Consider the following 14660-nt stretch of genomic DNA (forward strand, 5'->3'; position numbering starts at 1 on the left):
TCTGCCATACAAAACCTAGAATAAAATCACATTGCTCTCACCGCTCCCCTGCCCTTCTCAACCCAAATATTTTCTAGTTTCTTTATGATCTACCCCAGGAATTTTTTTAAATTTTACTTTAAAAAAAATTTGTGCAATACATTTTGGACATGTTCATTTCCCTTCCACGGCTCTTCACAGATTCCCCCTCCCTAATCAATTTCATATTCTTTTCTCTCTCAAAGAAAGGAAGAAAGGGAGGAACAAAGAAAGGAAGGGAGGGAGGAAGGAAGGAAGGAAGGAAGGAAGGAAGGAAGGAAGGAAGGAAGGAAAGAAAGAAGAAAGAGAAAAACCAAAAAGAAAAGAAAACATGGAGGCTGTTTTGTGTTGACCAGGTACTCCTGAGCATAAGACCTGCCCTGGGGTGTAGTTAATGTACTCAGTGTCTCTCCATTGAGAAAACCAATTTCCCTCTCCCAGTAGCTATCAATAGTAAATCGCTTCTTGGTGCCTACTCACCTGCTCTGTGCTGGGATTCTGTCTAGTTTGAACTTGTGCCGGTCTTACACAGTCTGTGAGTTCAGATCCACAGCAGTCCTCTTGTGTCTGGAAAACTCTGCTTCCTTGGAGTCAGCCTCCATCTCTGGCTCTTAGAGTCTGTTCATCTCCTCTTCTGTAGAGATCCCTGAACCTTGAGAGGAGGGATGCGATGCAAACATCCCATTTAAGGCTGAGTGCTCCAAAGCCTCTCACTCTTAGCATGTCCAGGTGGGTCTCTGTGTTAATGATCTGATGAAGTTTCAATGATGCATTGATTGATGGGTACAGTAATATGTTACTAAGAATCATTACATAGCTGCATGCACTTAGCAGGATAATTGTAGTATGTTGTCCCCTAGGGCCCATGCCCTATCTAGTCTCGGGTTTTTGACCACTTTAGCAGTGTCGGGTATGGGTTCCATCTCACAGAGTGGACCTGAAATACAACCAAATGTGGTTAGTTACTCTCAGAATGTGTGTGCACCGACGAGTATCTTTTGAGCAGGTCTCTGTTGGAGGCTTCAAGGTTTGTAGCTGGGTGAGACTGAGGACTGCTTTTCTCCTCTGGTAGTGCATATAGCACTTTCCAGCACTATGGACACTACTCAGTAGGGTGAGGCTTCTAGTTGGACACCTTCTCGATTTCTTCATGTTCAGTGACATAAATAAGTACCGTCTCCAGCAATAGAGTCTAACCATCAGGCTATGGAGCGTAACCAGTAGCCTTGGCAATGTTTGGGGTTCCATCTGACCCCTCTGGCCAATGGCTTCATCAGATGGTAACCCGTTCTTGGTACTGGGATTTTGTTCAGTAGCTTATGATGTCCAGTTGGGACATTGTCTCCCTCATTATATGGCAACTACGTGGAAATTTCATTAATGTGCATTGCATTTTAGGAAGCTTTTACCGTAGTGGGTTTCCACGTGGCTCTTCTTTTATTTTTTTAATTGAAAATAGATTTTTTATATTATATATACTGATTACAGTTTCCCTTCCCCCAACCCCTCCCGGATCCTTCCCACTTCTCTACCCACAAGCCCACACCTTTTTTTCTCTCTCTCATTAGAAAACAGTCAGCTAAAAGATAAATAAAATAAAAACAAACAAATAGGAGAAATTAAGAGGGAAAAAAGCCAAATAAAAAACACAAGAAACACATACAGATGCAGAGACACACATATTTGCACACACAAAAATCCCACAAAACACAAAATCGGAAAAATCCTAGACTAAGCATTATGAGAGACAAAAATACCTTCCAAGATACCTTTGAGTTTGTGTTGACCATCTACTGCTGGGCATAGGGCCTACACTTAAGCGTGGTTTCTATACCCACTGAGACTCTGCTAGAGAAAACTAATTTTTCCTTTGCAAGCAAATATAGTTTTTGAGTTAGGGATGGAGGCTCATGCCCATGCGCCCTCTAGGTGCTGGATCCATACGGCTTAGACCTGGGCAGGCCCTGCATGCTGCCACAGTCTCTGTGAGTTCATATGTACGTCAGTCCTGTTGTGTCCAGAAGGCCTTGTTTCATTGCTGTCTTTCATCCCCTCTGACTCTCACACTCTTTCCTCTTCCTCTTGTGCAAAGTTCTCTGAGCCCTGAGCGGGAGGAATTTGATGGAGACATCCCGTTTAGGGTTGAACACTTCAAGGTCTCTGTCTTGGTGTCTGAGTGTGTCTCTCTATCTCTCTATCTCTGCACATTGCCCAAATGTGGGTCCCTGTCTTAGCTCCCATCTACAGCAGGAGGAAGCTACTCTGATGATCCACAGAGCCTTCAAAAGCCCTTTAGTGTCGGCTGTCCCTCCTCACTTTCCCTCCCCTACCCCGTGTCCCCATTTAACCCTCCTATTTAATTTTCTCCTTGTCCCTTTATAACACTATATTCTGTTTCCCCTGCCTTGGAAAATCCCCTCTCCTCCGTGGTCACTTAGTAGCTACCTAACCTCTGTGGATATGATGAATGAAACACAAATATCTCACTTTCCTATCCTTCCATCAGTTTATAGACATCTACACACACACACACATACAGAGACAGACACACACAGAGACACATGTACACACAAGCATAAAAACACAAAACAGGAAATCATAATACACAAACAAAAGACCAGAAGGTAAAACAAAAAAGCCCAAGCAAAGCAATATGGAGCAAAAAATTCTCCAAAAATACCACTGAATTCATTTTATGTTGGCCATCTACTGCTGGGCATGTTGTATAGTCAGTGAGATTCCATTGGAGAAGACACATTTCTCCCTTTGCAAGTGGCTCTCAGTTGAAGATGGGCTTCTGGCTAGGGATGGAGCTCCTGTCTATTTCCCCTCTCAACACGGGCACTCCATTTGGCTTGGACCTGCACAAGCCCTGTGCGTGCTGCCACAGTCTCTGTGAGCTCATATTTGACTCAGTCCTGTTGTGCTTGGAGATACCATTTCCTTGATATCTTTCATCCCCTCTGGTTCTTACAATATTTTTGCCTTCTCTTCTGCATAGTTTCCTGAGCCCTGAGGGGACGATATTGGTGGAAACATGCCATTAAGGACTGAATGTTCCAAGGTATCTCGCTCTCTGCACATTGTCCAATCACGGGTCTCTGTATTAGTTCCCATATACTGCAGAAAGAAGTTCCTCAGCCAGGCAGTGGGGTGCACACCTTTAATCCCAGCACTTGGGAGGCAGAGGCAGGCAGATCTCTGTAACCAGCCTGATCTACAGAGCTAGTTCCGGGACAGCTAGGGTTGTTACACACAGAAACCCTGTCAAAAAGGAGGAGAAGGAAGAGGAAGAGGAGGAAGAGGAAGGAGGAAGAGGAGGAGGAGGAGGAGGAGGAGGAGGAGGAGGAGGAAGAAGAAGAAGAAGAAGAAGAAGAAGAAGAAGAAGAAGAAGAAGAAGAAGAAGAAGAAGAAGAAGAAGAAGAAGAAGAAAAGAAGAAGAAGAAGAAGAAGAAGAAGAAAAAGAAGAAGAAGAAGTTGTTTCTCTGATGGGTGAGTGAGAGAGACACTGACCTATGGGTATAGGAGACCATCATTAGGAGCCATTTTATTGCCACATTCCTAGCAAAACGGTTGTATTTTCCCCTAGGTCTATGACCTATTTAGTCTCAGTTCCTTGGCCACCTGAGCAGAGTAAGGCATGGGTTCCATCTCATGGAGTGGGTCTTAAATCCCATTAGAGAGTGGTTGGTTACTCCCTCAATGTTTGTGCCACTATTGCACCAGGATATCGTGCAGGCTGGTCATCATATTATATATCGAAGGACTTGTAGCTGGGTTGGTCTTTACCTTTCTACAAAGTACCTCCAGTACCATGAACACTAGCGACTAGGGGTGAAGTCTCTTGTTAGGCACCAGCTTGACTTCTCCATGTTGGATGAGGTGTGTGTTACCCTCAGCAATAGGGTCTTGCCATCAGTTTGTGGAAAGCAACCAATATCCTTGGTAATAGCCCGAGATATTTGAAAGTTTCCGGGGACTCCTTTGGCCAATGATTCAACTAGATAGAACCCATTCCTGTCTCTGGATGTTTCCCTTGGTGGTATTAGATATCTAGCTGAAGCATTGTCTTTGCCATTATTGGATGACTCCATTACTTCATTTAAATTCCATACATATACAAATATATACATATCCATTAGGAAGTCTCTATAGTATCAGGTTTCTTTTTTTTTTTTTTTTTTTTTTTGGTTTTTCGAGACAGGGTTTCTCTGTAGCTTTGGAGCCTGTCCTGGAACTAGCTCTTGTAGACCAGGCTGGCCTCGAACTCCCAGAGATCCGCCTGCCTCTGCCTCCCGAGTGCTGGGATTAAAGGCGTGCGCCACCACCGCCCGGCCAGTATCAGGTTTTTTACAGCCCCTCCAGTGGCCCTGAGGGTTAGTTGCCCCTTTCTCACATTCCCTCTCTTACCATCACCCCCCTTTTCTCCCCTTCTTCAATTAATCTTCCTGTTCATCTTCTTCCTGTCTTTCTATAATCATACATTCTGTTTCTCCTTCCTTGGGAGATATCTCCCTTCACTCCCAGTCCCTTACCTTATATTTAACCTCTGAGGCTATATGAATTGTAGCATGTCTTCCAAGTGCTAACATCCACAAATAAGAAAATACATTCATATTTGTCTTTTAGGTCTGAGTTACCTTGCTCAGGATGTTTTTTTCTAGCTCCACCCATTTACCTGTGATTTCCATAATTATGTTTTTAACAGCTGGATAATATTCTATTGCATAAATGTGTCACATTTTCTATATCCGTTCTTTTCTTGATAGTCATCTAGGTTGTTTCCAGCTTCTGGCTATTATGGATAGGACAACAGTGAGCATGGGTGAGCAAGGGTCTCTGTAGTAGGATGTGAAGCCCTTTGGGGATGTGCCCAAGAGTGCTATAGCTGGATCTCGAGTTAGATCTATTCCTAGATTCTTGAGGAATCTCTACCTGATTTCCAAAGTGGTGTGTGAATTTACACTCCCGTCAGCAATGTTGAGTGTTCCTCAGACCCTACATTCTCACCAGCGTGAGCTGTCATTTGTTTTACTGATCTTGGCCATTCTGACTGAAATGTTCTGACTGAAGATGAAATCTCTAAGTAGTTTTGGTTTTTTGTTTTTCAAGACAGGGTTTCTCTGTGTAGCTCTGGCTGTCCTGGAACTCGCTTTGTAAACCAGGCTGGCTTCAAACTCAGAGATCCACCTGCCTCTGCCTCCCTAGTAATGTTCAAAGTTGTTTTGATTTGCAATTTTCCTGATGATTAAGGATGTTGGACACTCTTTAAATGTTTCTCAGTCACTTGCGTTTCATCTTTTGAGAACTCTGTTTAGTTCTGTACCCCATTTTTAATGAGGTTATTTGTTTTCTTAATATCAACTTTTTTTTAGCTCTTTTTATATTTTAGATATCAGCCTTCTGTTGGATATGTAATTGGTAAAGATATTTTTTCATTCTGTAGCCTGCCACTTTGTCCAAACTAATAACCTTAATTACCAAAAAGAGGACTGGAAACAGAGAAGTAGAGGGTGCCTTAGAAACTCATTAGCACTTAAAATCCTATATACGCTGACCACTGGGACACTTAGGCCTGGCTTGCCTGTCTTTGAGGAGCCCACACCTATGGTTTGAGGCATGTCTTCATTTCTTTCCCAGAGCCCCTCCCTCTCTCTATTAACCCTGTGGTTAAGACCTATGTTAAAAATTTCTTTTTAATAAGCAATAACTCTGCTCTATAAACTAGTTCATCCTGAAATCCTCTTCTGTGGTATAGTCAAAGGCCTAGTTTTACCTGCTTTGTGATCCCCTAAAATAGTTAGAGGAAATTCTTGACTTTGATATGACCTCTGAGAGTTCTTTAAAAGGAGCTGGGTGCTACTGGGCATGGTAGTTTCATGCCTTTGATTCCAGACAGAAGTGGGCGGATCTCTAAATTCAAGGTTAGCCTGGTCCAAAGACAACCTGGGCTACACAGAGAAACCTATCTCGAAAAACCAAATCAAGCAACAACAAGGGAGTTGGGGGGGGGGTGATAAAAATCTGGGAACCAAACTAAGTGTGTGTGTGTGTGGGGGGAGAACGCAAAAATTAAGCGCTTATTTCAAGAATTCAAGAATACAGGGAGCTTGGAGGGGGAGGAAGAGGAGGGTTGAAGATGCCCTAGACTCTGTCCTGGTTCCACCACTACCTGTCCAGTACTTTACAGCTGGGTGTTCTTTCCAGCCTAGAACTTTAAATTGTTTTAAAGGTTTGATTTTATGTGTGTGTTTGCCTGGATGTACATATGCACACTACACGCATGCAGGAGCCCCCTTGGAACTGGGGTTACAGATGGTTGTGAGCCACCACTGGGTGCTGGGAACTGAACACACACCTTCTCAACATGCAGCAGCAACTCTTCACCACTGAGTTGCTTTGCCAACCCTTTTAAAAAATTGGTATTTTGTATGTATGGCTGTTTTGCCAGCAGGCATATCTGTGCGCCATGCATGCGCTTGGTGCCTGTGGAGGCCAGAAGAGGGTGTTGTGTTCCCTGGATTGTAGTTACAGACAGTTGTGACTGCTAGGAATTGAACCTGGGTTTTCTCCCCACCCCACCCCACCCCACCCTGTCTTTTATACTAGGTTTTAGACTGTAGCCTAGGATCCAGGCTGGCCTGGATCTCACCATATCCAAGCACACTGGTTTTGAACTTGCTGCCCTGGTGCTGGGGTTACGGTAATGAACAGCCGTACCTTTCACGCTGTTGCCACTGCTTTGGATTTGGGTTTTCAGTTATTTTTGTGTTTTTTTTAGAGGGTTATTTCGCTTGTTTTGAGATAATCTCATAAACCCAACCTGGCCTCAGTTTTGCTATACAGCTGAGGAGAGCCTGCTTGCCCTGGCCTCCCTGTTGGATTACAGGCATGCCTCATCCGACATCTGTTTTCATCTCCAATGCTGGAGAGAGCTGTGGTCTAGAGCCCTCCTCAGAGCATCGAGCCTGGCCAGGGGATCTGGGTAATAAAGCAAGGTTCTCTGGCACCATGAGATGTGGAGCGTGTTTTTATGTTTGTAGAAAAAAAGTGTACAGAATAGTAGCGGGGGGGGGGGGGGGGGGGGGCGGGGACTCGGGACATCCTGGCCTTTGATTGGTTGGAATTACAAGAACCGGGATCAGGTCAAAGTGAGGTCTGCATTCCAGGCTAGTGGGTGTTTTAGGCGTGTGGTTTCCTTTCTGAACTCAACAAACCTAGAGTACCTTAGGGGTTGTCTGTTCAGTGGCTGGGCCACAACGGGGATGGGAATGGGGGTAGGAGCAAGGGATGTCTGGGTAACTCCAGAGCTAGGGATCTGGAGGACTCAGTCTTTTTCACAAATGGGTTTTTGGAGGCTTAGTTTTGGAGATCCGTGATCCAACAGGAGGTCAGCCGAAGAGCTTCAGGAAGCAAGGCTGGCAATAAGGCTTGCTGGCACGCTCCTGGAAGGAGCCTTTGGTGAGTGGGCGCAGGCAGAAGGTGCAGGTGAAGTGATCCGGATGGAAGCGGCGGCCCAGAGCAGACACACAGCGACCAGTCACTGGGAGGCCACAGGTGGCACACAGCGAACCACGCTGAGCATGGAAATGGTTCTCACACAGCGGGCGACCCTCGTGCTCAAAAAAGCTGCCCCCGGAGAAGGGCGCGAGGCACTCCTACCAGAAGGAGGAATCGGCAAAATGAGCCAAAACCCTGAGCAGATAACCCACATGGGTAACTAACATCCACCTTAACCCTGCAGCCTCGCAGCCGGAGTGAAGAGCTGCTTTCAGAAAAAGTCAACCCAACTAACCAATGAATCGCCCCACTCTGAGCTCCTAGCCCACTCCCCATAGCCACGCACCCTGCAGACGAAGCAGTCTGGGTGCCAGAGCGCGCTGAGTGCCGAGATGTAGTTATCCAATATGGGGCCTTGGCAGCCCTGGCAGCGCGGGGCGAACAGCTGCAGGAAGTCCCGCCGGCAGTAGGGGCGGCCCTCCCGCTCGTGGAAACCTGGGGGCAGGGACAGAAGATTTGGGCGGGACTACGAGATCCAAGCGTGGCCGCGGGTGTGGGTGGTAGGAAGGGAAGGATAGGGTCTAGGTCAAGGAGGCGGCGAGATGGGGTGGGAACCCACGGGCCAGATAGAATAGAAGAAAACTCTAGGAGAACAGTGGATCTGTAGCTTTTAAGAGTGAGCTCTCACCCTCTTCTCCGAAGGGTTCCCCGCAGCTGACGCAGCAGAAATGTTCTGGGTGCCAGTGGGTGCCCAAGGCGGTAACCATTTTCTGCAAAAAATGAAAAAGGACACTACTGTCGCCTTATGTCCCTTCTTCCTTCCATCTCCCTCTGGGAATGGGGGTCTGGGGAAAGACCGGGCGGGGCGGGGAGTGGGGACAATAGGAAGTATATGTCTGTAGGGGGAAGAACTAACAAGGAATTTGGGGTTAAAGAGGGAAAACAGGAGAGGCAGGATGGGGTGGGCGTGGAAATAGCTGGAAGAAAGCTCCGCTTTTGACCGGTCCTCTGCGTGAACAGGCAAATGGGCGGGGCTCTGTAGAGCTTACGTGTCTAATGGGTTGGTTGCAGAAGCCACAACGTGGGGAGAAGCGCTCGAAGTAGCACTCGGGGCAAAAGGGAGCCCCATCCTTCTCGAAGAAACTGCTGCCTCCCAGAGTTGTGGAACAACCGCTGCAAAGGAAGTGCTCGGGGTGCCAGGCTCTGCCCAGAGCCGTAACCACCTGCGAAGTTGAATGGAGGTTTCTGTCAGTCCGAGTGGCTCAACGTTTGGCGGGTGCTGGGTGAGCTAAGGTTTACAGACCTGGCATTTTCCCAGTCTTAACCCTGGTAGGTCAGAATGAAAAAAACAAAAGTCCAGGGTGATGCAAACTGTGTTAGAGGTCCAAAGCCGGCCTTCCGGCTTCACTCCAGGATCTGTGTTCACAAAGCACATAAGGCATAGTGTAATGGGGCCCACACTCCTTCTAAGAGCCCACAAAAAGGTTTAATTACTTTTAAATTTATGTAGGGTGTGTTTTTTGTTTGTTTTTGTTTTTGAGGTAGAATCTTTCTAAGACGCCCTAACTTCAGACTCCGTGTAGTGCAATCCTCCCAACTCTCAACCTCCAGGGTGCTAGAATTAAGGTATATACCACCACGCCAGGTAATAGAGTCATCTTTAGGCCAACACAAACATACATTTTAGCAGAGGAAGCGACCTCTGAAGACTGAAGAGTCTAGAGCCTCACAGAAACTATACTACCCTGCTTTCTGTGGTCGGTTACTCTGCTATGGGAGTCAGGTACTTAATCTAAGGAGATGCTTTAAGCCAATCAGGCACAGCTTGCTATTCTGGGTCATATTCATGCAGTGCGTGATCCAAGAACTAGGACTCCTGGACCAAACTCTGAAAGGGAAGAGAGAGACTAGACAAAAGCAATGGGCTCTTGAAACGATTAGATGAAATAGGGTATGGAAAGGAGCTGGTACGGTGTCTGGCACACAGTAGGGTCACACCAAATACTAACCAGGCTGCAGTTATTACGCTATGACTCATCACTAAGAGTTTCAGTTTTCTCATCTGTAAATATATATGGTGCTAATGGTTAGTTCAATGGCAAAAGGTTTATTTGGCTTTTGTGAAGGCCCTGGGTTCAGTCCCTAGCGCACACACAAATTTTTAAATTAAGGAAACATAAGACATCGCTGGGCATGATGGCTCACCCTGTGCTTCCAGCACTTGGGAGGCTGAGGATGGCCATGAGCTCTAGGCTAGTCCGGGGGTACAGAGTGCATTTCTGGTTAGCCTTGGCTACAGTCAGACACTGCCTCAAAAGAAAATCGTGGGTTTTTCTAAAACATATAAACAATAAGTCCACTTCCGGTGGGCATAGTCACACATGCTGGGAATCCTAGACCTTGAGGGTAAAGGAAGGACAACGGTGGGTTTGGTAGCCTGGGCTACATAGTAAGGTCTCATCTCAAAACTCCAAGGGTTGGGCTAGGGTTGTGTCTTAGGTGGTAGAGTGGTTGCCTAGCATACACAAAGTCTTGCGTTTGATCCCCGAGAATCACAGATAAACTGGGAAGGGGAATGCATGCCTATAATCCCAGTAGTCAGATTGGAGTTTATCCTTGAATATAGACTGAATTTGAGGCCAGCGTGAGATACATGAAACACTGCCTTAAAAAAAAATCTGAGAGTTAGGGTACAGCTCAGCGACAGAGGGTCTGTCTAGCACATGCCAACTTCACAAGAAAAGCAGTTTCCCTCCACAGGTATTCACTGACAGGCCCCGTTCTAAATGGGGCCTCTATAGTGCACCCTCCCCACAAGGCTCAGAGATCATCACAGAAGAGGGCTGGGGAAGACTGCACAAGCCAGAAGCAGGGAGACTGCTGTGAATCAGAACATTCTTGACAAGACAGGATGTTGTACTCATGAACATAAGGCAGATGTGGCTCTTTCACAAGACCTCCTCAGAATCAAGCTAGTTAAAATTCCTTCAAGGAAGGAGGGAGGCGCTTGCCTAGCCCAACCTCCAGCAGAGGAGTGACTGGAAGTTGTGACCTGCTGGGAAAGGGTGCTTCTGTTTTCTCCAGGAATGTGGCCCCTGGATGGTGCCAATGCACCAGAGAATGGCCCTGCACCCGATCACATACCGGAAGCACTGAGTGTACTCAGTGGCTTTGGAAAAGATGACATGAAGTTGAGAGGAAGGTGTGGGCACTGGAAGGAATTAAGAGGGGAGTTAAAACCAAAATATACTGATTATATGTATTAAATTCTCAAAGAATAAACAATATTTATACAGGGAAGAGCACTGCGTCTGGTTCCCGGAGGTGGCTCTGCAGGCATATGTCTCTGTTTCGGGACTTCACTTACCTGCCCAGCGATAGGTTTACTGCAGGAGCCACAGAGGCCTTTGGCCTGAGTGGGCACCCCACGGCGGCTGAGGTCGGACTGCAGTAGGCCCAACATGGTGTCCAGACTGCCCTTGCTAGTCTGTCCTGGTGGAGAAGGGCTCCCCTCTTGGGTGGCGCTCACCGCCGGTGGCTGAGATGGCCCCGAGGCTGGAAGCTGCAGTGGAGAGAACACGGATGTTGAGTCAACAAGGCCACAAACTGGAAGCATCAGAACTGGATTGGTGAACCACAGAGTGACACCAGGCAAAATCCTTCCAGACTCACGTGGTTCTGGACACGGAAGTCAGAGAGTGATGCCATCAGTCTATCCAACTCCAGAGTGGCTGAGGTGGCTGAAGGCTTTGAGGGGGCAGGCAATGGGCTGGGAGGGCTGTGGAGAACACAGTGGTAGAACCTCAGAGCCTGCTAACATGATGCTTCCTCTAGTAAGTCAGACACCCAGGACCCACCACCTCCTTCCTAGCTCTGCCAGACTCACACACTGGGTGGGTTCTTGTCCTCAGCTTGGTCCTCCTTCTCCTCCCCTTCAGCCATCTTACTAGATGGGAACTGAGACATTATTTCATCTGGAGAGATGAGAAAAATAACACGAGGCAAGAGGCCATCTCAGTTCACCCTCCCAGCGAAGGCTTCGTGTCCTTAGACTCTGCCCTGCTTTGCCCCATCCCCAACCCATCGAAGACTGGCTCTGTAACCCTGGTACCTGTGATGTTGAACTGAGTGGCATTAAGTTCCTGAAGCAAACGATCTAATTCACAGAGCCCATTGCCCAGGACACCGCTGGAAGAGGAGAATGGAGGGGCCACAGGGGCCACAGGTTTCGGTGACCGAGGCTTGCATACTGTGCTACAGGACAGAAGGGAATGTGGGTTTAGGGAAGGGAATCCAAGTCCCCTCACCTGAACTTCATCTAGTTTCTCCATCTCCATGTCCCAGGGACCAAGCCTTTCCTCTCACCTGTATAGATGGTCCTTGTCCCCAGAGGTTCCGGAAGGTTCTCCAGATCCTGTCTACAGAGAGTAGAGGTGTGTATGGAAGGACAGTCATGTTCCTTGCCTCATGCGGACTCTTATTTCCCCGAGCCCAGACCAACCCAGGCCCTGGTGGCTGCCCCAGACCCCAGAATCTCATCTCACCTGTGGCTGGTGGCCATAGGGTGGGGGAGGTGTGTGTGTCTCTGGTGGGCGCTCTTTAGGAGCCCCTAACCGTGACATGTGTGAAGTGGTGGTCTCCAGGTCAGAGAGCAGGGCATCTGCAGTGAGAGGCCCTTGGGTGAGAGGTCTGAGGGGTGAGGGTGTCAAGGTCTTGTTTAGAGGATAAGGGGTTCCAAGTGGCAGTATTTGAAAAGATAGAAGCCGGCGTTAGAGGCAGAGGCTAAGAAATCTAAACACAGGGCCAGGCTAAGGCAAAGAAGTGGAATGGTAGCAGGGGATATTTATGACCAGACATCTCCCTCGACTTATCCTGGGAGCCAAGTACAAACCTAGTCACTTGACTCTTTTATTCCCGCCAGATTTCCTGATGCAGTTGAGATTGGTTCTTACAGAACCCCAATCGTTCAACTGGCTGTATGCTTGACACCCAACCTCCTGGTTAACTGTTCTCTGTGCCACACTCACTAATTCTTCCCCATATTTAAACAGCCTGGCCAACCTGATAATGTAGTTTCATCCAGTCCTCCTCAGGGGCAAGTGGTACTGGCGGGGAGCTGTTTTTTGGTGGACTTCTTATCCATGTACTATTATTGAGGAGCGCCCTCTGCTGTTGGGTCCAGAAATCCCACCACAGGGAGCACAACCTTCCAGACCCAGCCTCCGCAAAAAAAGGATAAGACGCCTGGGGCGTTTTGAATCTAAGAGCTCCCGGTCCCTTTTCTCTGAGCTTAAACTTCTTTCTCTCACCTTGGCACTGTCTGTTATTCTCTTTCTTGCCCTGAGGACTTACCTGACCTCTGCTATACTTCGGAGCTCGCTCTTCTCTCTCCTTGAAACACTACTGGCTATCTGGCCCCTTTTCATCTCTGAAACTTGATGTCACACTCTCCTCTCTAGTCCTCTAGTTCGTTTTCCCAGTCTCAGAACCCAAGGATCCTTTAACTCCTTCCTTCCCAAAGCCTCTTAATCCAAGCCCCTCGTTGGTGTGGTGTCTTGTCTTAACGCCTAGTCCATTGCACAAACTGGGCTGAGGGAGCAGAGCCAGCGAAGAACGGAGAGCGCGGCGCTGCAAGCGAGCCAGGAAGGGAGAAGCAGGAAAGGGTACGTGGATTTGGGAGGGAGACGCAAGAAAATGGTGGAAGAAACTCAGGATGGAGGGAATGTGGGAGAAGAAGACAGACGCAGCAGGGGTGAGAAGCTAAGGGGATCCGGTCCCCACTCACCCAGATCCTCCATGGCGGTGCGCTGGCGGACAGCTTGGGGCAAGCAGGGCGGGGGCCGTGTCCGGTGGGGGCGGGGGATGGGGGGGACGTCAGGGAGTTAGAAGCAGGGCCGTGACCATGTATGGAAGCCAGGACCCGCTGGGATACGATTGAGGGGGGAGCGATGAAGGGGGAGCAAGGGGACAAGAAGAAAGACAGCACCAGGGCCCACCCAACCAAGCCAGCATTCAGGCTCTGCTCAGAGGCCACACCCCAGCCTTTGCCTCCGCGGCAAGTCCTAGAAGCTGAAGCCAAGTCAGAAGTGGTTCTTCCATAGCTTCTGCCTAACTAAGGAGTCTCATAAGTCGAAGCCCCCAAACCCGCTCCTCCCAAAGCCAGCACCTGAGTTCTAGGCAGGGCCCCCACTCCCACCCAGGGTATTTTTAAAAGACTTGTCTCTTGCAAGATTTTGTTAGAGGCAGGAGTGGTATTCTAAAGATCTATCAGACTCCCAAGTTCTGACAGCCAGCCAAATAGAAATCGCAGGGCAAGAGGCATGCACACAAAAAAATGTCTCATACAGAGAGCACCGTGAATCAAGACTCTAAGACAGGTCTTTCCCTGCAAAACATACCTGGAAACAGGTATACAAAACAGAGAGAGCAAAACCCAGACCTAAACCCCATGTAAACTCCCAGGAAACAAACCGCAGACAACTTGTAAAAGAAAACCTTTCCTAACAATTGAGGTGATCAGAGTGCATTCCACAGCTCGTCACCCTTCTGGCCCTGATGAAATAGTCTTTCTGGTACTGATGAAAGAGAAGAAAGCATATAGACTCCAATCACAAGAGTGACAAGCTGTCTCTGTACGACTCCCTAAAAAAAAAAAAAAAAAAGTTGGAAACACCTGGAGATGGGTGTGGACCAATGGCTGCTGTCTTACAGCCATCCTGAAGAACAGATCTAAACAATGGACTATGGGCCTTGACCCAGGAACAAGTCAGAACCTGGAAAGTTTGGTAAAATACTGAAACCCAGCATAGTCCTCCATGCCAGCCTAAATCAATCAGAAAAGGACAAGGCATAAGTATCTAAGTACATAGGATCTCACTGTGCAACCCTAGAACTCACAGAGGTCCACCTGCCTCTGCCTCCTGAGTGCTGGAATTAAAGGTGTGTGCAACTACACCTTAAATGTACAGCCTGAACCAGGGAGGCTCAGGGACAGCAAGAGCCACCCTAACTCACCTTTCTCAAATGGCCAGACCCTAGCAGGCTCAGTCCAGGGTTCTGAGAGCCCTGTGATGGAGACCCTTCCTTCACCTCAACGCCAGTAAAGTGACATCCTCTGAGCATGACCAAGAGAGGCCTCAGAA

General features: G+C 48.0%; 1 protein-coding gene across 3 annotated transcripts; it reads right to left on the bottom strand.

The window, feature by feature from the left end:
* Positions 1-7103: 7103 nt before the first annotated feature.
* On the bottom strand, positions 7104-13359 carry Tgfb1i1 (transforming growth factor beta 1 induced transcript 1). 3 transcript variants are annotated; one of them, XM_057777999.1, is made up of 11 exons: positions 13304-13359; positions 12063-12178; positions 11884-11936; positions 11630-11772; positions 11405-11492; positions 11191-11296; positions 10886-11080; positions 8568-8741; positions 8207-8288; positions 7865-8013; positions 7104-7676 (listed from the first exon to the last, which is right to left on the bottom strand). In XM_057777999.1, exons 1-11 carry the CDS (start codon positions 13314-13316, stop codon positions 7410-7412), a joined length of 1386 nt encoding a protein of 461 aa, XP_057633982.1. In that variant the 5' UTR covers positions 13317-13359; the 3' UTR covers positions 7104-7409. The 3 variants fall into 3 exon arrangements, with proteins under 3 accessions (XP_057633982.1, XP_057633983.1, XP_057633984.1); XM_057778001.1 differs by having other exon boundaries at positions 7427-7676; positions 10890-11080; XM_057778000.1 differs by lacking the exon at positions 13304-13359 and having other exon boundaries at positions 11630-11767; positions 12063-12079.
* Between the last annotated feature and the right edge of the window lie 1301 nt (positions 13360-14660).

Source organism: Chionomys nivalis, chromosome 8 (assembly GCF_950005125.1).
Source record: "Chionomys nivalis chromosome 8, mChiNiv1.1, whole genome shotgun sequence".
NCBI classification, from domain to species: domain Eukaryota; kingdom Metazoa; phylum Chordata; class Mammalia; order Rodentia; family Cricetidae; genus Chionomys; species Chionomys nivalis.

Bases quoted from the DNA above. Each gene is read 5' to 3' on its own strand.
- Tgfb1i1 (XM_057777999.1), bottom strand. The intron at 11,773-11,883 runs GTGAGAGGAAAG...TCTGTCCTGTAG, and splicing joins GACAAGGACCATCTATACAG to CACAGTATGCAAGCCTCGGT. The intron at 8,289-8,567 runs GTAAGCTCTACA...CATTTTTTGCAG, and splicing joins GCAACCAACCCATTAGACAC to AAAATGGTTACCGCCTTGGG.